Source organism: Geotrypetes seraphini, chromosome 7 (genome assembly GCF_902459505.1).
Source record: "Geotrypetes seraphini chromosome 7, aGeoSer1.1, whole genome shotgun sequence".
NCBI lineage: Eukaryota > Metazoa > Chordata > Amphibia > Gymnophiona > Dermophiidae > Geotrypetes > Geotrypetes seraphini.
Window position 1 is genome coordinate 114937465 of NC_047090.1, and position 23738 is coordinate 114961202.

At 42.7% G+C, this 23738-nt stretch overlaps 1 protein-coding gene across 7 annotated transcripts in view; it reads right to left on the minus strand.

The window, feature by feature from the left end:
* Positions 1-1349: 1349 nt before the first annotated feature.
* The window catches only part of MGA (MAX dimerization protein MGA), a 479481-nt gene continuing 457092 nt past the window's right edge, over positions 1350-23738 (minus strand). For all 7 annotated transcript variants that reach the window (XM_033951892.1, XM_033951893.1, XM_033951894.1 and 4 more), the window contains one exon: positions 1350-8733. In XM_033951892.1, coding sequence (XP_033807783.1) covers positions 7520-8733 — 1214 coding nt within the window. In that variant the 3' untranslated portion in view covers positions 1350-7519. The remainder of the gene's footprint in view (positions 8734-23738) is intronic.

The window sequence follows — 23738 nt, forward strand, 5'->3', positions numbered from 1 at the left end:
ACCTTTGGGTGGGAGGGAGGAAATATAGAATGTATTCTTAATATTAATGAACTAAGACTGATGTATAAATTAAACTCCATGGTTCTGCATGGGCTGAATGAAACCTCAGACTGGATGGCCCAGGTAGATTTCAATTGATCTGCTTTTTTATTATTATTATTTTTTTTTAAAAACCCCAAAGCTTTTTAAAACTCAAAGGTTTTTTATTTGAGATTCCGGGTTCTTCTCCTAGGACTTTAATTGGGCTCCCTATTGGTGAATGTATCAGCTGTGATCTGCCCTCTTTTTTAGGGTGGAAGTCATTGGGTTTTCCTTCAGTGCATTGGTTTGAATGCTGCTGCCATTTTACAATATCAGCAGCAATATGAGTTAAAGAGCAAATATAGTTTAAGGCAAGGGCTCCCGTTGTGGAGTTTTTCCTCACTTTCTGTGTTGAACTTTATGAAAAAAAGGGGAATGGGAGATAATGCTTTGTTTGGGTGGTAGATTCCCCCGTCCTTGAAAATTATTGCGAAACACATCGGCAAGGGGATAAAACTACATACAAGCTAAGTTAAACAATCTTATTTATAAAATAGTTTTAAAAGTATTTATTTGAAAAAAAGATACAAAATGCCAACCTGGGAGTAATGAGGATTTCTACCACCATGAAATATGTTACTCGGGTGAATATCTGAAAATCCCTTACATGCTTGTGCACTGGTGCCTTTGTACTGACTCTCAACGCCAACTGAGGCAGTGTATTGCTACTTTGGTGATTAATTGAAGATATTAGTGCTTATTACTAAGATGTCCTCTAAGAGTCCGTAACATTCTATTTGCTTTCTTAGCTGCTGAGGCACTTTAGGCTTAAAATTTCAATGAACTACCCAGGACTCCAAGATTTGTTTCTTTAATGTTGACTTCTAATTCAGAACTCAGTGAGAAAAAGGGAACTTCTGTACATTTTTAAACTCACTGTATTTAAAATTTGAATTCCCATTGGTGGTTTGTAATCCTGATGAACTTACATTCTGCAATGTATTAATTTTATATTTATATCTAAAAGAAGAAAATTTTCTTCAAAGTCAGAAACATCAATCCAATGACCTCTGTGGGCAAAAAGGTACTGGGTAAATTATGGGTTGCTAGAGCACAAAATTACTTTGAGCTGTGAAAAACTTCTGCCCTTCCAGAGGCTCTGAAAAATTTTGGCCAATTTGGTGTTGAGCACGTTAACATGATCCAGTTATGTGACTCAGATGAACTATCTATCTTCATATAAGATACATCTCCAATAACAAATCAACATGTAGGCTTATGATACTATTCAGTTACCTATATTACAAGCCCTGAATAAAACTACTAAGACTGTTCAATCTTGATTGGTTTATTTATAATTACATTTGATCCCTCTGACACAAACAGTTGAGTAAACAGCTTTGTATCATTAGATTTTAAAAAAATGCAGACACCATATATGAAGGAAAAAAAGATTTTCATTAAAAAACTTTTTACATTTCATTATTTTTTTTATCAAGCCAGTATATTTACAGTAACATATTATAGTAGACTAATGAGGCACTCTTCTGGAAGGTACTTAACTAATTTCCTGATAAAGAGAAGTCAGACTTTCTTCTCTTATTATCTTGGAAAACAAAAATCATGGTACTACAAACCAAATCATTTTCAAATGTTTGTTCTGAACCCAAGCAGCATGTGATACAATTTGTGAAATACAAAGCTGCGAGGACATTGCATGAGTGGAGAATAAGCCACTACTCGGAATTTCAGGGGCTGAACATTAACTCAAGGTATAAAATTAGTCTGGTTCCTTACTATAAAGCACTGAGAAATGCATATGAAAAGGAAACTATTTATAAATATTTCAAAGAGATAACAGATGACTGTTCACAGCTGTTTTATTAAAAAGACAAATAAAAAGAGTTTTCATTATTTACCTATTTCAAACAGTACTATTATTTTCCTCCCTTTTAAAATCAATCAATATTTTTATATGTATAATGCACACACCTCTGCAAAATGGCTCAGAAGTTTTTGCTGAAGTTCCTGTTTTGCACAGATGTAGATAAAACTGGCAGTCTACATGTTGAGAAAAATGCTCACAGACTAACCAAATCCTAAGCAGCAAACTGAATACATATAAACTACTGTGTATGCAGCTTACACTTCTTTACCCTTAGTCTGAGCATTACCATAAAAGCATGGAGAAATAAGGAGAAAATTTACCTTTACGTGATAATTTATTTTCCTTGAATTCTGCTAGACCAATCCAGACTTGATAGGGCCCCCTATCAGTCGATGGAGGCAGACTTGAAGATTTCAATGATATAATCTATATAGCAGGTGGTATAGCCAGGAATATTCCCAGTATGCAAATATCAAAAGGTAAGAATTAAATAAAGGAGCATATATATAACACTATCCATCTGGGAACCCTATGCATACCTAGATCATAAAAGAAAACTATATATAATAAACAGGAAAGGGCAGCCTGAAGCTAAGAATGACCAGATTTCACTATCTTCCCAGGTGGGTCCTGGATTGTCCAAAGCTGCTAGCAGGACTCAAAGAAAGTAAATTTTCATGTAAGGGTAAATTTCTCCTTTTACCATCCTGCTAGACCAGTCCAGACTGATGGGGTGAATCAAAGCTTTATCTCACTGGGCAGAAGACAATAAAGATTCGCCTCCCCTCTGGTCTAAGCATCAGAAAAGAGGATTGCCCCAGTGATCTACCAAGATATGAAAGGCTGAGGATTCAACTCCCACTTCCCTGGATCTAGAATTCATGCTGAGAAAATTTGCTTGAACACGATTTACTCCTTCTATGCGAGCCACCGAGATTGCAGCCAGCTGGCATTTGGGAACAGGAACAAATCCAATTTAACTCCTGAGCCACCACTACACTCCTCGTCCTGTACCACATGATCCAGACAATGGGCACCCCAGCCTACCAAATGTGTGTCCATGTTAAGTACCAACCAGTCAGGAAGGGGAGAGGAGGTTCAGGGAATCCCCTTGAGGAGAAGTAACTTCAAGCTCTAGCTGGTCAGGAACCAAACCTCAAATTGCTGGGTTTGGGATACTAGCATAACAGAGCCCACTGAAGAGATCTTAAGTGAGCTCTCGCCCAGGGTACTATTTTCAAGCATTATTGCCATGGAGCCTAGGAGCTGCATATAGTCCCACAGCTGGGGCCCTGAAGAGTTAGGAACACCATGTCATGCTTGGTATCAAAAGGAACTCTGAGGTACTCTAACCTGAGAGGGTATTAGCTGACCTTTGGCATAATTCACTACCCAGCTCAAATGCTCAAGCTGCTGGACCAACTGAGGTCCCATCAATCTCTACTCCAACTTGCAATCAGCTCAGATCCATCAACTGTCCAATCACAAGTGGACATGAACAACATGTTACTGCAAGTGGGTCATCATGACCTTGGAAATGTTTTTAGAACCATCACCAACCCAAAAGGAATTTTCCAAAACTATAAGTACTAATCCAAGAACACAGAATCAGATAAATTTTTTGTACTTGGTTCTGATGGCAATGTGAAAGTGGGCCTCCAAGAGGTCTAGAGAAATCAGGAACTCTCCTGGTTTGACTGCTGCAAGCTCTGATCATAAGGTTTTTATTAAGTGGAAAACCCAAAGTGAGACTGATTCTTTTCAAATCCAGAATAGGCCAGGAAATAAATGGAACAGTAGCATTTGCCTATGTTTTGGCTTGGAAAAGGATCCACTGCTCCTAATGCCTTGAGGAGAAAATTATATAGAGAAATCAAAATGGCATTAGAAAACAAGGCAAAGCCCAGATGGACTACTTCCAGAACTCACTGGTCTGAGATGATGAGGGCCTAATCCTGGTGGAACAAGGTGAGACAATCTCCACCCAAACCACCTCAGAGACCCACAAATCCTCACTGTATTCCTTTGGAATAGCCACGGTGGAGGGTCCTGGTCTTGACCTCTAAGTCACTTGAAAGGGCAATGCTTCTGACTTGATGATGCTAAGGCAGGGAAGACTTTCCTATTCTGCTGATACTGAGCACAATCCTTAGATTTGGCCTGAAAGGCCAGCACAGATCGGGACTTGGTCTAATCCTTGGGATGGCATTGTGGGTGAGCCTTGCCCAGGTTCTTAATCTTTTCTAAATCCTCACTGAACAAGTGACCTTGAAATGCCACCTTATTCAATTGAGATGTTAACCAATCACACTGCCATAGCTGTCCACGTGCCACTACCAAAGCTGCCACTAAGAAGAAAGTTGTAAAGAACATCTGCCAATTAAGGCTGCCTTGACTCCAATCTAGTCACCTCTGTGAGGTAAGCAATTGTTTCTTCCATTGCAGAAAAGTCCTAGCCACATAACCGCCACAGACAGAAAAAGCCTGTACCTCAACAGTACAAGTATTAAATGCTTGCTTGAGAAAAAACTTCATTTTGCAATGATTATCCTTATGGGCTAAGCTACCCTCTACTGAGATACGTTTTTATGGTGATGACTTTAGGGAGACGGAGAAACCTACTGAGATCCTCCTGTGGAAAGGGAGAGACCCTGACCATGAGTTTAGTGAACTGGAGAACTCTGTCTGGCAACTTCAACTCCAATAACACCATCATCTAGGAGAAGGCATGAATAAATGCTATGCTAGAAAGTTTGCAGAGATCTTACAAGAATGGGATCCCCATCCATAGGCTACTCTCCAGCAGGTGCAAAAATGCCAGTACCTTGCAGCGTCTTCCTCCTGGCATGAATGCTACGTCAGCAGCCAACAAAGAACCCCTGCTGAGGAGAAAATAATTTGAAAGCAGTCAGGAAGCTTTCCCTTTCCAAAAAAAAAAAAAGAAACAGAAAAAGGAAAGACAAAAAAGCACACCTTGCCTCAACTATTTTTCTTTTTGAAGTCTGGAAAGGGAGAGGAATGAATCAGGGTGACCAGAGAGGACTACTACTCACCCCTGCCTGACAAAGTCCCTTACGGTTTCTGTGGTATTTGGAGCCTTGCAGGGAGAGACCTCCATGCTCAACCAGAGGAAGGTTGGTACCAGTGCTGGGGAAGAATGCCTAGGCCAATGCTTAACCTCAAGGACTACAAGGTACAGACTGCACCCTGGAGTGAAAAGCTTGTTCAGAAAAAATTCTGCTGCATCAGTCAACCTATGCCATCTGCTGTAGGTACTAGGCAGAGACATACTAGGAATATTCCTGGCTGCACCACTTGTTATACCGATAAAAGAATAAGAATCTTCAAATCTCTGCCTCTACTTGCTGACAGGGGGACATAGCCAATCAGTCTAGTCTAACAGAATAAGGACATACTACTACAGACTAGTGTGTACTGGATAAATTACAGTGTACTGTTATGTGATCTTGTCTCGGAAGCTGCTCATTCATATGGGAATAGAAGGTTGACCAACTTGAATTTACTCTCAAGATTTTCTTCTTCTGTTGAACCTTGACACACGCTGATCAATAATTTGAAACAAAACAGTATTGTCTGTAAATACGTATCTACAATATAGCGTATATGTATCTACAATATAGCTCAAACTTCCATCATTGTAATATGAAAATGCATGCACTTTGGGACTGTTTATAGGTTTTAACAATAAGATTACTCCCATAGGCAGCCCGGTACTTTAGAGGAAAGACTGATCTATCAACATAACCAACTGGATTCTGTGGAGGACAGAGAAAAAGGAAAGGAGAGTGGGATGGGTAACAAGATAGAAGTATTTTCAGGGTACCAAATATCCCCTGCAATGTGAACAGACATAGTTATACCTTTCAGTTCTTATTGTGATACATTTGAACAGAATTGGGGAAATGATGCAAACCTAATTATAAATGGAAACAAGAATAATAAAATATATTAAAGGTATTAGAATAATGAATTTTTATTCAAATGTGCTTGAAAGTGGCTGGGTCTGTGTAATAATATGGGCTTAAGATAATATTGTTACGCACCATGATTCCAGAAAAGGCAAAAAAATGCCACAGGCACTTCTGTAAGACTTCTACCAGTTTCATAGTACTCTCACCTGATAGGAAAACATAAGCCAATCTAACACATCACAATTCATCTGTACAAATTAGAGAGGAAAAATTTACATTTATCAAAATCCTCTTCCTCAGAAGTGGAAAATCCAATACTCAGAGAAACTACAAAAGCAAAATCTGTGTACAAAAAATTTGCAAAAATATAAATATCTATAGTCTGCAGGGCATTTTTAGTTTAACAATTACTGGGAAAAGCATATGTACAACTCATGAAACCTGTAATGAGAGTAATATAAAAATACATCTTGAATTCTAAATACTGCTTTAGTTAGTTCCTCATTAATGAGTTTCTTATTTTTTGCCGGGACAATGAACTGTTTGAAAAATACATGGTGTCTGTTAATATGAGGTATATGCCTACACTTACAACCATTTTACTGTTACCCAATAGCCATCACATGTACTTATTGGATAACGCTTCCTATTTAGAAATTCAATATCATGATTAGTAGAAAGAAGAGACCTGAAACAGAATCCCCCTCCCCCCTGAAATGTGTGTATATTGCATGAAACCAACTGACCTGAACTTAGATCTACAAAAGACCTTAATTTACCTCTCACTATACAGGAAAACATCTTTTATATTTTTAAAAGCCAATTCGGCTATAAAGGCAAAAATTACTATAGGAAAGGCAGAGGGTGGGTTATTCTGTTACTGCAAAATAAAACAAACAGCGCATTGCTGTTCATCCCTCCAAACTACAATGTTAGTATAATAAGACCATAAGATTTTCCAACTTTTTTCTATGCCTCTTTTAGTGATGCCATAAAATAGGATGCAAACATTTCGGTAGCTGCAGTGATAGTTTGTTCAGTACGTAATGCCCAGTGGCTTGAGTTCATAGATCCTCGAGAAGCCAGACTTTTGGATTATGGCGAAAGGCTTTCACTAATGGACCTATTTTACAACTATTACTACTTCTGCGCTATTACATCATATAAATCCGGCTTTCTGTGTTGGTCTGAAATTCACCAAACTGATGTATCTATATTTATGAATAACTCTTAGTAAACATTTTAAAGGACACAGGTCTCAGACATTTAGGGGTCCTTTTATCAAGCCATGCTAGCGAGGTTAGTGCGTCGGACATTTCATCACGCGCTAACACCCACGGCCGGCTAAAAAACTAACACCTGCTCAATGCAGGCGTTAGCGGCTAGCGCGGTAGGCGGTTTAATGCGCGTTAAACCCCTACTGCAGCTTGATAAAAGGACCCCTTAGTTCCACTGTACTAATGTACTAGTTTGTCCAGATGTGACCTCTCTTCCTTCTTGAGACAAAAAACAGAGTTGAGTGTTTGGTTCTTCTGCAGACCTAGCAAGAAAAGTGAGCCATTGCAACAATTCCGCACCAAACACTTGAAGTTCTTTACTGTCATGGTATGTGCAAAATGAACCCATTTGGAGACAATGCCCCAAATGAAGCCACTCCTATATGAAGAGATCTTTGAGGTCATTTGTCTGAAGGACTCGATGGCAACATACCAGAACTGTTTAATGTTGTAGCAACAGGAGACAGTAAAGGCATTACCCTGGAACCCTCTTCTTCTTTTTCAGCAGATTTAATTCCCACTGATCCCAGTTTTAAAACCACAGGGGCAAGAGAAGGCATCACTTTAGTACTTTGTCCCTCTTGATCTGCTGGTAACTGTGCTGCTTTTAATCCTAGGGGTGCCAATTTTGGCATAGGCCGCCACAAAGAATCTGTGCTACTGGTTTCCTGGCTAGACTTTATCTGTAGGATAGGAGTAGAGGGCAACTTGTCAGATTCTAAGAAATCTTTTGTCTTTTTCTTTCCATCACTGAGTAGAGCAATGTCTTTTTCAGAACCCATAACTAATTTCAAGATACTAGGTTGAGATGAAGGTTGCTCCAAATGCTTCTCAGGGTCATGTAGCTCATCATCTTCTAGGTGGAGCAAGAGGGGGCTTATAGAGCCACTACTTTCTCTCACATCAGAAAATGACTTAAAATTACCAAACTGGAAAGAAGCATCTCCTGCATCTGATTCACTGGATATTCCCCTGTGAAGTTCTGAGTCTCCTCGAGAGAAATCTGGGCTTACTGACAAATTGGAATTCTCATTATTTAGCTGTTGGTTAAGGAATGCAATCTCATTCAGAAGTGAAGTGAGGGTTTCATCTGTGTCATCATGATCCTCAATGCTACCCATTAAGTCACTGGGATCCAAAGCAGCTTCTTCCATTGCAGAAGCCACTTTTCTCAGTTCTCTCTCTATTCTGGAGTCTTTCAGCTTCCGGAATGGAGAATCTTTCATTTTTAGTTGTTCGGTTCCCCCATCAGTCTCTTTAGTCTGATTTTGGCTTTCACTGATTTCTCCTATGCCAATCTTTTCTGAGATGCCAGTTTCTGCAGAATCATCCATGTCAGTGATTTTCAGCATTTCTGAAAATGCAAGTTCTTTATCCTCAAAAAGGATTTGTGTGGAAGCTATACTTGGTGCAAGCTGGCCATTTCTACCTTCTATTTTGGCAGAATTCTCACAGTCTTTCGTTGTTCTTATTGGAGGTTTGTTCGAGACCTTACTATTGCTATCTACAATTATGGAAGCAGACTCTTTTCTGCTCAGGTCCGAATTCAACCCAGCTTCTGTGGCCAGTGATGTTACATTCACAATCTTTGGCATCATAAACAAATCTTCACAGTCTGCAAAAGCCAAAGAAACAAAAGATCATCAGTCATTAACAGGGGTCAATTGTTATCTTTTAGTTTTGTACTTTACAGATTTTGTGCACACAGAAATTTTTAAGGCACCTTAACAAACCAAATGCATGCTAATGATTGCACATACTGTATATATATTTTTCTGTATAAAATCACATTATATTATAAATAGGTAATTTAAAGACAGAGAAGAGGGAAGAGAGAGATAATGGGTAACATTTCCTTACTTCATTTCCTTTCACTCTTCCCTACTATCTGAGGATGCCAATACAAGGATAGAAGTATGATATATTTCAAGTTCAACTTTGTAGATTATTTCAACATAATACCGTATTTTTTGCTCCATAAGACGCACCTGACCATAAGACGCACCCCATATTTAGAGGAGGAAAACAAGAAAAAAACATTCTGAACCAAATTCTCCCTGCCAGGCTCTGCACCCAACTCCACACTCCTTGCCAGCTCTGCACCCTCTGGTGGTCTAGTGGTAGGCCAGGACAGGGCAGGCACGGACAGGGCACAGAGCAGGCAGGCCTAGTGGCAGGCAGGCAGGCCCCATATCCCTCATATACCCCTCCAGTACCTTAAATCACCCCCCCATGTACCCCCAGTACCTTCTTTAATCATCCCTCGCACCTTTAATCATACCCCCACTTGTACCTTTTTAATCATACCCCCTTTTTGTACCTTTAATCATACCCCCCTTTTGTACCTTTATCATACCCCCCCCTTTGTACCTGTAAAAAAAAAAAAAAACAAACAAACACAAAAAACACCCCCAAACAGTACCTTTTTTAATTCTTCCCTCCCTCCCTGGCTTTGCATTATTTTCCAGCAGCAGGCATGCGAGTCAGGAGCCCGGTCAGGTGCGAGCTTTCCGTGTTCCTGCCTGGCCCCGCTTTCTGAATAGCTGCCAGCAGTTCTCGCGAGTCCCGCGAGAACTGTCGCCAGCCATACAGAAAGCGGCATGGGCTCCAGAGGGAGCGTGTAAAGCTTGGGCCTGACCGCCGCACTCTTGACTTGTGCATCTACTGCTGGAAAATAATGCAGAGCCGTGGAGGGAGGGATATACGCTGGACCACCAGGCTTGAAAAAGGTGTGGTGGTGAAGACGACGGTGGGGGGTTATTTTAAAAAGGTGTGTGGCTGAAAGGCAGTGCGGCTGCGGCGAGGTGGGGTTGCAAATGTACTGGGGGGGAGGTCGATGAAACAGTGTTTAAAAAGGTGGTGCGGCCACGGGGGATTGCAATTGTATGGGGGGGGAGCAGTGGGAAGTGTTTAAAAAGCTGGTGCGCGCGGGGGGGGTGTTGAAGCCATGTAGGGGATTCAAATTTTTCACCTTCGCTTCATAAGACGCACCGAGATTTCCACCCACTTTTGGGTGGAAAAAAAGTACGTCTTATGTAGTGAAAAATATGGTAATTTGAAAATTGAAGCCTGCCTTACCTCCTCTCCCCCAATTTACAATCTGAGTACTCAGAGCAAAAGGAAATAGAGATCTACTCAATGTCACAAACAGCCTCAGCAGAGGAAGTGAACTTTAGCTCTCAGCATTTTGTACTTTTAAACTTTTCTATTAATTTTTAACAGCTGTTTCACACTAGGGTTCAAAATCAATCTGTTGATCTCTCAGTTCCAAAATTAAACTTCCCCTTCAAACAATTCCTTGATTTTCTTAAATAAAATATAGAATTAAAACCTTGATTCTCTTGCAATAACTCTCCTCCAGTCCATAGATCCACTTTCTTCCATCATGTTACCATATACCATTTTGTAGTCACTAATAGGTAAATATTTATCCCAGCCTCTCTTTTATTAGCTTCTATCATGGCCAATCCCCTATAGGAAATACTCCTAAGGTATTTTAACTTTCAGTAACTTATTATCCCTACAAGGGATCTCCCTGCCGTGATAAGTATAGTGGCCACCAGTCTGTCCCCCTGAACAAATGCGGCAGGAGGGATGCCCAATCCTTCCTACCGGATCACCTCCCACCCCCTCCCAAAGATCACCGGCAGGAGGGTGCCCAATCCCTCCTGCTGGAACAATCCCCCCACTGATCGCCGGCAGGTGGGTGCCCAATCCTTCCTGCTGGAACAACCCCCATGTGCAGACCCACCTCGGCTACTCCCCCATGTGCGGACCTCCCACCTCGGCTAACTCTCCCCCACTAACTTTAAATGTTGGCCGGCTGGATCTTCCTACTGTCCATCCATCTGTCCCGCCTCCGTCAAAATGAGGTGGGCCTGCCCCTTCCCGGTGCATTGTGGGATGCACCGGCGAGAGGCCTAAGGCCTGATTGGGCGGGGCCTTAGGCACATGAACCAACTAAGATGTGCCTAAGGCCCCGCCCATAGGAGTGGCCTTAGGCGCCTGGGTCAATCAAGCCTTAGGACCCTCCCTGTCGCATCCCACAATGGACTGGGAAGGGGCAGGCCTGCCGGCCGGTAGGAAGATCCGTCCATCCGTCCAACATTTAAGGTTAGTGGGGGGGGGGGGGCGCAGAGAGGAGGGTGTTAGTTGAGGTGGGGGATCCACGCATGTGGGGTTTTAGCCGAGGTGGGGGATCTTTGCGCGGGGGGTGTTCCGGCAGGAGGGATTTGGACACCCTCCTGCTGGCGAACATCGGGGATGGGGGTTAACCCTCTTGCTGGCGATCTTCGGGTGTGGGTGGGAGGTGTTCCTGCAGAAAGTGAAAAACTACCTAAACTTCACTTTCTGCATGTTGCACTGCTTTCAGCTGTGTATAGCTGAAATTATCAGAAGCAATTAAGGAAAGATTTATAAACTATAATGAGTTTTACCCCATGCAAAGTTGTCATTTCTTAAGACATTAACTATTTTTTCTTTGGCCCTCTTAAGTACCTACAAATTCATAATGTGGCCCTGCAAAGGGTTTGAGTTTGAGACTGCTGGTCTAGAGGAAGGCTACTCTAATGGTGCGTAATCTTTGTCATAAGGTGTATGGGGATAGACTTAAAGATCTCAATATGTATACTTTGGCAGAAAGGCTAAATTTTGCTCTGCCCGAAGATGAATAGGTAATGCATTCCAAAGTGTAGGTGAGAATATTGTTGATCTAAGGGTATTTATTATTTTTAGAGAAGGAACCCAGAGCAGATGTTGTCCAGAGGATCTTAAGGATCTATTAGATTCATAAGGTATAAGATTTTTGTCGAGGAAAGTTGAGGGTTTTGAAGGTTTTGAATATTAAGAGGGCAATCTTATAAGTTATCCTATGTTGGACTGGAAGCCAATGGGCTTTTTTTTTTAAAAGAGGGGTAACGTGTTCATATTTTCCAGTGTTGTAATCACTTTGATGGCATTATTTTGTATTAACTGAAGGCGCCTAATGTCTTTCTGACAGATTCCCTTATATAAAGAGTTACAATAATTTAATTTTGAGATAAGTGAATGAATTAAAATATTTATTGATGGTGGTTCCAAGATTTCTGCTAGAGATCTGATCGTTCTGAGTCTGTAAAAGCAGCTTCTTACCATAGTACCTATTTGTGAACAAAAATTGAGTCGGATGTCTATAATTACACCTAAGATTTTGACCATGTCGACTGATTTGATTGGAATATTATTAATACATATTGGAGATGTAATTTGAATGTTATCTTTCCACGGAAAAAAGAGACTATTGGTTTTAGGAATACTAAGAGACAACATATTTGTTTTCAACCAATCATTAATGTGGTCAAGTTTCAAATTTATAGCAGAGAGGTCATTGCTATTAGATGGATAGACAGGATGTATGATTTGGAAGTCATCTGTGTATGCATAAGCTATAAATCCAATTGATTGACACAATGTTAATAAAGAAGCTATATAGATATTAAACAGCAATGGAGAAAGTATGGAACCTTGAGGAATTCCAGAGTTATTTGGTAGGCGTTGGAAGAGGTGTTATTAAAAATAACTGTGGAAGAACAATCAGTGAAGTAGGAATGAAACCAATCCAAAACTTTCTCGGTGATGCTGATTGAGGCTAGTCTTTTGAGCAGGAGATGATGGTCAATAGTATCAAAGGTGGCTGCAAGATCTAGTGAGATCAGAATAACTATTTATGTTGATCTAGGAAATATTATATATAAGTTGTTAAGCCTAACAAAGAGTGTTGGTAGAATGGTGCTGATGGAATCCTGTTTGATTTGGATGGAGAATTTTTGTTTTAGTGACAAAATGAGATACAGTATAATCCCGTTATATCAGACTCGCTTATAACAGAACCTCGCATAAGGCGGATGAGGTCCACTGATGCTGGCCGAGCGCCATATTAAACATACAGAAAATCATCGGATATAGCGGACTCGCATATCTTTCAGATATACTGGACAACTATTTTGGTCCCGAGAGCCACTTTTAGCTGTAATTTCATTTGGCTATAACGGACATGCAGGCTCCGCCTACTTGGCACGTGGCGTACCTGTGATACTGTAGTCAAAATGGCTGAGAAGTCTGCTACGAAGCGTCCTTCTATAACATTAGATGTAAAATGCAAAATCGTTCTTTTAATTGAAACTAAAAAGAAAACACAAGTGGATATTGTATGTGACTATGGTATAAGCAAATCTACAGTCTGTGACATCTGGAGTAGCTGTGAGAAGTACAAGACTTCTTTGCAGTTTGCAGTAAGAAATTGCGCAAATCCACCTATGATGATGTTGAAGATGCGCTTTTTCTTTGGTTGAAGCAAGCACACTCACTTGGTGCGCCAGTCTCCGGTCCAATTCTAAAAGCGAAAGCAGTCAGTCTTTCTGTTCAACTTGGTCACAATGACTTTAAATGTAGTGATGGATAGCTGGATAGGTTCAAGAAGCGCAGAGCTGTTATCTTTCATGTCCTAAGTGGTGAATCAGAGTCTGTACCACAAGAACTTGCTGCAGACTGGCTACAGACCAAACTACAAAGGCTGCTGGATCAATATGACGAACGCAACGTTTTCAACGCTGACGAGACAGTGTCATTTTTTAAGTTGTTGCCAGATCGCACAATTCAAAGGAGACAGCTGCCATGGTGGCAAGAGAAGTAAGGAGTGCCTCACATTATTGTTTGCTGCTAATATGGATGGATCTGAAAAGCTACTGCTACTAGCTATTGGAAAGTCTGCCAAGCCACGCTGTTTCAAAGGTGCAAAGTCGCTGCCAGTTGTGTACAAAAGCAATAGTAAAGCATGGATGACAGCCAGTCTGTTCAGTGAATGGTTAACAGATCTTGACAGAAAATTTGTGAAGGAAAAGCGCCGCATTCTGATGATCGTTGATAACTGCAGCGCACATAACCTGGCTGTAGCTGAACAGCTTAAAGCAATACAGCTGGAGTTCTTGCCACCAAGCTGTACGAGTCAACTTCAGCCATGTAATATGGGCATCATATAGAACTTCAAAGTTCTGTACAGAAAGACTTATGCATAAACTTATCATAGCCATTGAGAACAGCGACATGGACAACTTTGCCATTGACATACTGCAGTGTCTGCGATGGGCTCGGTCAGTCTGGGAGAACGAAATCACAGCGACAACAATCAACAATTGTTTCAGGAAGGCGGGTGTTGTAAAAAATGTTGTTTCTGACATTTCTGCAGAGACAGGAGAAGTTCTTTCAGAGACACCCCCATCACCAACATTGTCTGCTCATGACGGTGATAACATTTTTGAACAGCTGATGGAATTACATTTCTTGGACCAGACTACAGGTATGTCTGCGGAAGAATTTCTTGCCATTGATGAGTAGGTGCAGACATCTGCTGTGTTATCTGATCAGGAAATTTTAGCAGAAGTCAAGGCAAAGCCTGGCAGTGTCGATAGTGCACAAACTGGTGACGAATCCAGTGAGGAGGCTCCATCCACCATCTACACGTGAAGCAAGCATGGCGTTGACACTGCTGCAGCGTTACAATGAACATAACGCTAATGAAGCTGTTGAAGCAGACGTACTGATGTATTGCGTTGGAAAACTTGATGCATACATCACTAACACATATGAAAGAAATGTAGCCCAGAAGAAAATGAGAGATTATTTTTGTTTTCAGGACAGTGCGATATAATGCTTTAGAGTAGACCATCTTTTAGTGTTCTGGTTTTGCAATCATTTTGGGCCATACCAATGTTTTGCTGAGTTTTGTTGCAGTATTGATGTTTGCAGTGACTGTTGTTCATTGAGTGTATGTTGTTTCAGTTGACCTAAATAAAGTTAAAAAAAAAAAAAAAAATGCACCTCCGGATATAACGGACTGTTTTTCCAGGTCCCTTAAAGTCCGTTATAACATGATTATACTGTAGTTGATTAAATATAATTTTTTCTGTTAGTTTAGCTAGAAATGGTAAGTTTGCAATGGTTCTGTAATTGGAGTATTCTGAATTGCTCACTTTCTGATTTTTTAAAATCGGAAAGATAGTAGAGTGTTTCCAAGTACAGTGGAACCTTGCTTTACGAGCATAATTTGTTCCAGAAGCATGCTTGTATACCAAGTTACTCGTATATCAAAGTGAGTTTCCCCATAGGATGTAAGGGAAACTTGCTTGATTCGTTCTACCTCCCCACCCTTTCCTGTGACCACCGGCGCTGCTGTAGCTTACCCCCTCCCCCTGCGATCCGGCATCCCCCCGGCCGCGATCTGGCAACCCCACTCACCCATCCACCCAAACACATTGTCTTACCCCCATCTGGCACCAGCACCAACGCACAGGACATGCCGGTGCCCGAAGATCTGCTCTCTTCCTTGTGCTAGGCCTTGAGCATCTGTGCATGCTCAAGGCCTTCTAGTTCTCGCTCTCTCCGAGATTCTCGGAGAGAGTGAGAACTAGAAGGTCAGATCGCAGCAGGGGGGGGGGAGCGACACGAGCAGGGGGGATGCCAGATCGCAGGGGGGGGGGGGCACTCGTAAATCGAGTCAAGCTCGGTTTCCGAGGTGCCGATTTTACAAATCTTGCAAAACATTCGCAAACCAGTGCGCTCATAAACTGAGGTTTGACTGTATTAGGTAATGTTGATGTTTGCAGACTACTACAAATGAATCTTAAGGAAATGCTCTCTACAAGAGTGAGCCTGAAACTCCAAGACTTGTCTCGCTGATATCACAGCCACCAGAGAACAAAACAACAAAATCCAAAATAGCACCAAAAGGTTCCACAAAGGAAATGCAAAACAACAAAAAGATGTTGGAACAGAAGATTGGATGTATCAGTTTGTAGTTTAATAAGCGTCCAAATAACTTAAAAAAAATAATCATAAAAACAATCCACAAAGGGTGCATATAGTCACAAGTGACCCATAGGACAGAAACTAATATTTACAATAAAAATGCTTTAATATGGGATGTGTTTTGGCAAATAAAAATAGCTTCCTCATGGGTCTTATATGGTCCTTGGCTCTCTTAAATATAAAGGGTGAGGCAACAAACAAATCAGGAGCTCTTCAGAGAAGCTCCATTCATAGAATTAATGCTTGAACCTGGAATGACAGTACTAGATGTGTGTCGCAAAGCCTGTGCCATTTCAGATGGAGCCAAAGGCTTGGAGATGATAACAGATGGAGGATTGAGTATAAATCACCACAAAGTAAGGAATCCAGAAAAGGTTCTTATCCTGGGACAGCACATACTCAAGAATGGATTATCTCTCCTTAAGATTAGAAAGAAAAACTTCTATATTGTAAAGTGGCTTCAACTGGCACCTGAAACAGAATCTTGCAGATCATGCAAATAAAAAGTACATTTCATCTTCACTCCCTCTTGTACTGGACATGGCTATGTTTCTCAGTGTTCCTGTAGTGAAGGACCTACACTCTGTCTAACAAAGGAGGGGAGATTTCACAGCTTTGCAGGCACTCCTGTATATAATAAAAAGATGGGCTCTCTAATATCTTTTATTTTTGCAGATATTTGCCTGGATCAGTTTGGTGAGGCCAACTGAGGGTGTTCAGGCCCTGATTGGCATATTATAGCTAGCTAACTGGCGTATTGTAGCCAGCGAACTGATTGACTGCCGTTGATTCCTTCACCTCTGGCAGGGATGGTCCCACAGCCCACCATCACTTCTCTGTGTTGATCCTTCCTTGCAAATGTGGAGCTCTATTGGACCGGATTTATGATTGGACTTAGCACCAGATTGGAATTTACTTTGCTCAATCTCCAATTTGTATATTTTAATTTTATTCTTTATATCTTTTTTTAAAATTATTTGAATTGTACCTTTCCCTCACAATTCTTGGAATTTTGTTATATCTTTTCTATTTTAATAATTGTTTACTCAGGTACTTTAGCTAGATTGTGAGCCTTTGGGACCGATAGGGAAGTTCTAAGTACCTGTATTTTATTGTAAACCATTTAGATTTGTAATATGCTTAAGCAGTATATCAAATGTTAATAAAACAAATATCCCGGTATTTAAAGAAACTGGAGAAGTGGAGTAGCTGAACCAGCGAGTCCCAGGTTTATTAATATAAAAATAAATAATAATTAATAAAAACAATACCCACAGTAATTTAAAAAAATATATCCAATAGGAGCAGCTAAAAGCTCACAATAAAAGGAGGCACTGGCTCTAAAACATGAGAGTCCCAAATGCTGATATGATCAATAACTAGTCCCAAATTGGTGTCAATGTAACTGGTGATGATAGAATATAAACCAAGGGCTCCTTTTACTAAGGTGCGCTAGCGTTTTTAGCGCACGCACAAGATTAGTGTGCGCTAGCCGAAAAATTACCGCCTGCTTAAAAGGAGGCAGTAGCGGATAGTGCACGAAGCATTTTAGCACGCGCTAAAACAGTTAGCGCACCTTTGTAAAAGGAACACCAAGTGTAGCAAGTCCACTGAAACAGTGTAGCAATATAAAGGGCTCCAAAGGATGGTCTGAAGCATGGATTTGCTACACTTGGATTTATATTCTACCATCACCAGTTACATTGATACCTGGGACTCACTGGTTCAGCTACTCCGGTTTCTTTGAATACCGGGATTTGTTTGTTGCTTCACCCTTTGGTCAGTGGAGTTTGAGTTTTCTTGTTTGTTTTGTCTTAAATATAAAAACTGAAAAGTCACAAAAAATCCAAGCAGTTAAGAGACTACAAACAAGCAGCACAGCTCACAAGAGAAACAGTCTTAATTGTCAGATCCAACAGTAACCCTTCTTTGAGCGGCTTGAACGGAGCACTGGAGAGACCTTGCAGAATCACATTCAGATTCCAGGAAGGGAATGGGGGGCTTGATCCATGGTCTGATGCTGCTGAGAGTACCCTTCAGAAATCTGACTATGTCAGAATGAGATGCCAGAGCAGATCTGCGGTCTCGGGCCCTGAAACAGAGAGTTCTGTGACTTGAACCCAAAGGGAAGCCATCGTAAGCCTCTTGTCAAGGCCAGCTTGAAGGAAAGCTAACACTACCGAGACTGGAGCTGAAAATGGCTCCACACATTGCTGAGAGCAGCAGTGTTGGACAGTCTTCCATATTAGTGTAGGCGAAGAGTGTAGTCGACTTAGACTTGAGAAGAGTGGCAATGACCAGGTCTGAATACCCTTTACCCTCTAAGACTCTGAACTCAAGAGCATAGCGATTCAAATCCTCCATGCAAACTGAACCCTGTGAAAGGAGGTCTGGATGCATTGGTAACTGGAAGCCATGACCTGTTCAAAGACGCATCAGATCCATTCCGTTTATTGTAAAAATTATGGAGGGATTGGTACACACCCAACTGATGGATTATCTGGATCAGTTCTCTCTCCTACATGAAACTCAATCTGGTTTTAGACCGTTATTCAGTACTGAGACAGTAAAGCACAGTTACTTACCGTAACAGGTGTTATCCAGGGACAGCAGGCAGATATTCTTGACTGATGGGTGACGGCACCGACGGAACCCCGGTACGGACAATTTTAGAGTGATTGCACTCTAAGAACTTGGAAAGTTCTGGTAGGCCGCACCGCGCACGTGCGAGTGCCTTCCCGCCCGACGGAGGCGCGCGGTCCCCAGTTATGATAAGCCAGCTAAGAAGCCAACCCGGGGAGGTGGGAGGGACGCAAGAATATCTGCCTGCTGTCCCTGGATAACACCTGTTACGGTAAGTAACTGTGCTTTATCCCAGGACAAGTAGGCAGCATATTCTTGACTGATGGGTGACCTCCAAGCTAACAAAAAAAGAGGGATGGAGGGAAGGTTGGCCATTATGAAAACAAATTTTGCAAAACAGATTGGCCGAAGTGTCCATCCCGTCTGGAAAAAGCATCCAGACAATAATGAGATGTAAAAGTATGAACTGAGGACCAAGTAGCAGCCTTGCAGATTTCCTCAATAGGAGTAGAACGGAGGAAAGCTACAGACGCTGCCATAGCTCGGACTCTATGGGCAGAGACAGAACCTTCCAGTGTCAGTCCGGTCTGAGCATAACAGAATGAAATGCACGCTGCTAGCCAATTAGACAACGTACGTTTAGAAACAGGACGACCCAATTTATTTGGATCAAATGACAGGAAGAGCTGGGGAGCTGATCTGTGGGGCTTAGTACGCTCTAAATAGAAAGCTAGAGCCCTCTTACAGTCCAAAGTATGAAGAGCCCGTTCTCCAGAATGCGAGTGAGGTTTCGGAAAGAAGACAGGCAGAACAATGGATTGGTTGAGATGAAAATCAGAGACAACCTTAGGGAGAAACTTTGGATGTGTACGTAGAACCACCTTGTCATGATGAAAGATTGTAAAAGGTGGATCCGCAACTAGTGCATGTAGCTCACTGACCCTCCTGGCAGAAGTAAGAGCAATAAGGAAAAGTACCTTCCAAGTGAGGAACTTGAAAGAAGCAGTAGCCAAGGGTTCAAATGGAGGCTTCATTAAAGCGGAGAGAACTACATTGAGATCCCAGATAACAGGAGGGGCTTTAAGAGGTGGTTTCACATTAAAAAGACCCCGCATAAACCTGGACACCAAGGGATGAGCTGAGAGGATTTTTCCATGGACTGGCTCATGAAAAGCCGCAATAGCACTGAGGTGGACTCTGATTGAAGTGGATTTGAGACCAGAGTCTGACAACGAAAGCAGATAGTCCAATAAGGTCTCCACTGCAAGGGAAGTGGGATCATGATGATGAAGAAGACACCAGGAAGAAAAACGTGTCCACTTCTGATGGTAACATTGCAGAGTGGTCGGCTTCCTGGAGGCATTCAGAATTGAACGAACAGGCTGAGATAAAAGGGAATCACTCGAAGTCAGCCCGAGAGATACCAAGCTGTCAGGTGCAGAGACTGGAGGTTGGGATGTAGAAGGGTTTCCTGATGCTGTGTAAGCAGAGAAGGATACAGTGGCAGAAGAAAAGGTTCTCTGGAATTGAGTTGAAGTAGAAGGGAGAACCAATATTGCCTGGGCCATCTCGGAGCTATCAGAATCATGGTGGCTCGTTCCCTCTTGAGCTTGAACAAGGTTCTCAACATGAGAGGGAGAGGAGGAAAAGCATACAGGAACAGATTTGACCAATCTAGGAGAAACGCATCCGCTGCCAGACGGTGAGGTGAGTAGAGTCTGGAGCAGAAAAGGGGCAGCTGGTGATTGTGAGGAGCTGCAAAGAGGTCTATCTGAGGAGTGCCCCATTGAACGAAGATGGACTGAAGAGTTATAGGATCGAGTGTCCACTCGTGAGGTTGGAGAATTCTGCTGAGTTTGTCTGCTAAGGAATTCTGTTCTCCCTGAATGTAAATCGCTTTCAGGAATAGATGATGATTTATGGCCCAAGTCCAGATTTTCTGGGCTTCTTGGCACAAGAGGCGAGAACCCGTTCCACCTTGCTTGTTGATGTAGTACATCGCCACCTGATTGTCTGTGCACAGGAGTAGAACTTGAGGGAAGAGAAGATGTTGGAAAGCCTTGAGAGCATAAAACATCGCTCTGAGTTCCAGGAAATTGATGTGGTGGTTCTTTTCCTGGGCTGTCCACAGACCTTGAGTTTGGAACTCGTTCAAATGAGCTCCCCAAGCATACGGGGAGGCATCGGTTGTGATGACTAGTTGATGAGGAGGTAGATGGAATAGAAGACCTCTGGATAGATTTGAGGATACCAACCACCATTGTAGAGACTGACGAAGAGATGATGTCACAGATATGTGACGTGAGCAAGGATCCGTCGCTTGGGACCACTGGGTAGCAAGGGTCCATTGAGGTGTGCGCAGGTGAAGACGTGCCAGAGGGGTGACATGCACTGTTGAAGCCATGTGTCCCAATAGTATCATCATTTGTTTGGCAGAGATGGAACTTTGAGGAAGAACCTGTTGGCACAAAACCTGAAGAGTGTGGAGCCGGTTGGACGGCAGGAATGCTCTCATGAGGATCGTGTCCAGCACCGCTCCAATGAATTGAAGTCTCTGAGTGGGGATGAGATGAGATTTGGGAAAATTGACCTCGAACCCCAGAATCTGTAAGAACAAGATGGTTTGATTGGTGGCCAGTAGCACTGTTTGAGGAGAGTTGGCCTTTATCAACCAATCGTCCAGGTAAGGGAAAACTTGCAGATGATGTGAACGAAGGAAAGCAGCCACCACAATCAGACATTTGGTGAACACTCTTGGAGATGAAGCAAGTCCGAAGGGGAGAACTTTGTATTGGTAATGACAGTGATTGATCATGAAGCGGAGATACTGTCTGGAGTCTAGATGGATGGGAATATGAGTGTAAGCCTCCTTGAGGTCGAGGGAGCATAGCCATTCGCCCTGATTGAGAAGAGGATAAAGAGTTGCTAAAGAAAGCATCTTGAATTTCTCCTTGACCAAGCATTTGTTGAGATCTCGAAGATCTAAGATGGGCCTGAGATCTCCTGTTTTCTTTGGAACTAGAAAGTAACGGGAGTAAAATCCCTGACCTTTCTGGTCTAGAGGAACTTCTTCTATGGCGTTTAGAAGAAGAAGGGATTGAACCTCTTGTATCAGGAGAGAGGATTGATGAGTGTTCAAAGCAGACTCTTTTGGTAGACTTTGAGCGGGAGAAGTCTGGAAGTTGAGAGAGTAGCCGTGGCGGATGATGTTTAGGACCCATTGGTCGGATGTAATGATCTCCCACCGACTGAGAAAATGGGTCAGGCGCCCTCCTATCGGTTGGGGAAGATGGGCAGATGGTATGATATTGGCTATGCTCAGGAGAAACACGTCAAAAGGGTTGAGTAGACTTTTGAGGTGGTGGAGGTTTCTGTTGCTGCTGCGTCTGCCTCTGAGGTTGACGTTGTTGTTGCTGTCGTTGCCTTCTAGGCTGTTGAGTAGCCTGAGGCAAAGGACGAGCAGCATAGCGGCGTTGGTAGGCCGATTGTTGTCGGAAAGGCCTGGCAGGTGGAGTCTTCTTTTTATTCTTTAGAAGAGTATCCCAACGTGTCTCATGCGCCGATAGCTTCTGTGTGGTGGAATCCATGGAATCACCAAACAGCTCATCCCCTAAGCAAGGTGCATTTGCTAGACGGTCTTGGTGGTTTACCTCCAACTCTGAGACCCTGAGCCATGCCAACCTGCGCATAGCCACTGACATTGCCGTGGCTCTAGAAGTCAATTCAAAGGTGTCATAAATTGATCTTACTAGAAACTTCCTCAACTGGAGAAGAGAGGAGGTACAAGTGTTAAAAGCAGATTTTTTGCGATCAGGCAGATATTTCTCAAAGGTAGAAATTGTTTGGATTAAATGTTTCAAATAAAATGAGAAATGAAACGCATAATTTCCTGATCTGTTTGCAAGCATGGCATTTTGATATAGCCACTTGCCAAATTTGTCCATTGATTTCCCTTCTCTGCCAGGAGGGACGGAGGCATACACATTAGCTCCCGCTGATTTCTTTAAAGTGGACTCCACCAAAAGAGACTCATGCGGGAGTTGGGGTTTATCAAACCCAGGAATAGGTATCCCCCTGTATAAGGAGTCCAGTTTTCTAGGGGCTCCAGGGACAGTCAGGGGAGTTTCAAGGTTTTTATAAAACGTTTCTCTCAATATATCATGGAGAGGAAGTTTAAGAAATTCCCTTGGAGGCTGGTCAAAGTCCAATGCATCAAGAAATGCCTTAGATTTCTTTGACTCAGCCTCCAAGGGAATAGACAAGGATTCACACATTTCCTTTAGAAAAGAAGGAAAAGATGCGGAATCTGGATGAGAAGAGGGATTGGTAACAAGGTGTTCCTCCTCATCAGAAGAGCATTCACCCTCGGAAAGAAAGGGCTCTTCAGAATCACCCCACAAATCAGGATCCCTAACCTGAGAGCCATGGTGTCGAGACTCTGGTGTGGAAGGTTCCTGGTGTCGGGTTTTATGTGTGGACTTGCCCGACCTCATGGATACGGTACCAGGCGATGTAACCTGTTGTGCTGGTACCGAGGTTTGAACCGCCTGGTGGTGAGATTTAGGCTCTGGAGCTAAAACCGGCATCGAGGTCGATGAGGTGGTAAGACCCGGTACCGATAAGGTGGATGCCGATAAAAGAGGGCGTTCCACTATCGGCACCGGTGGCTCAGAGCGTACCGGAACTGGAAGGTTCTGGGGCAAAAAGACAGGAAGTAGCTGTTGGAGTTGCTCTCTCAGCTGTACCTGCAGAACGGCGGCAATGCGCTCGTCCAGTGAAGGCACCGGTACCGCCTTTTTCTTCTGCGGTACCTTGGGTGCCGCTCGACACTCTGATGAAGAACCCGATGTCGAGGGGCTAACTTCAATCGGAGCGGAGCGCTTCCGTGGGCGCCTCGAGGTCGGCAGGATTGGGCTCACTGCAGTAGAGACCGGAGGACGCTCCAGCGGGGAAGGCTTCTTAGCCGGCTTACCTGCTGGTTGCGACGCCGGTGCGGTATCGCGCGGTGTCGATGAAGTCGGTGCCGATTGAGATGCAATTGATGTCGGTGCCGGTACATTGGAATCGGACATCTCGGCACCGAATAGCAACCGCTGCTGGATTTGGCGGTTCTTAAGTGTTCGTTTTTTCAAAGTTGCACAGCGGGTGCAAGTGGACGCTTGATGGTCGGGACCAAGACACTGCAGACACCAGTTA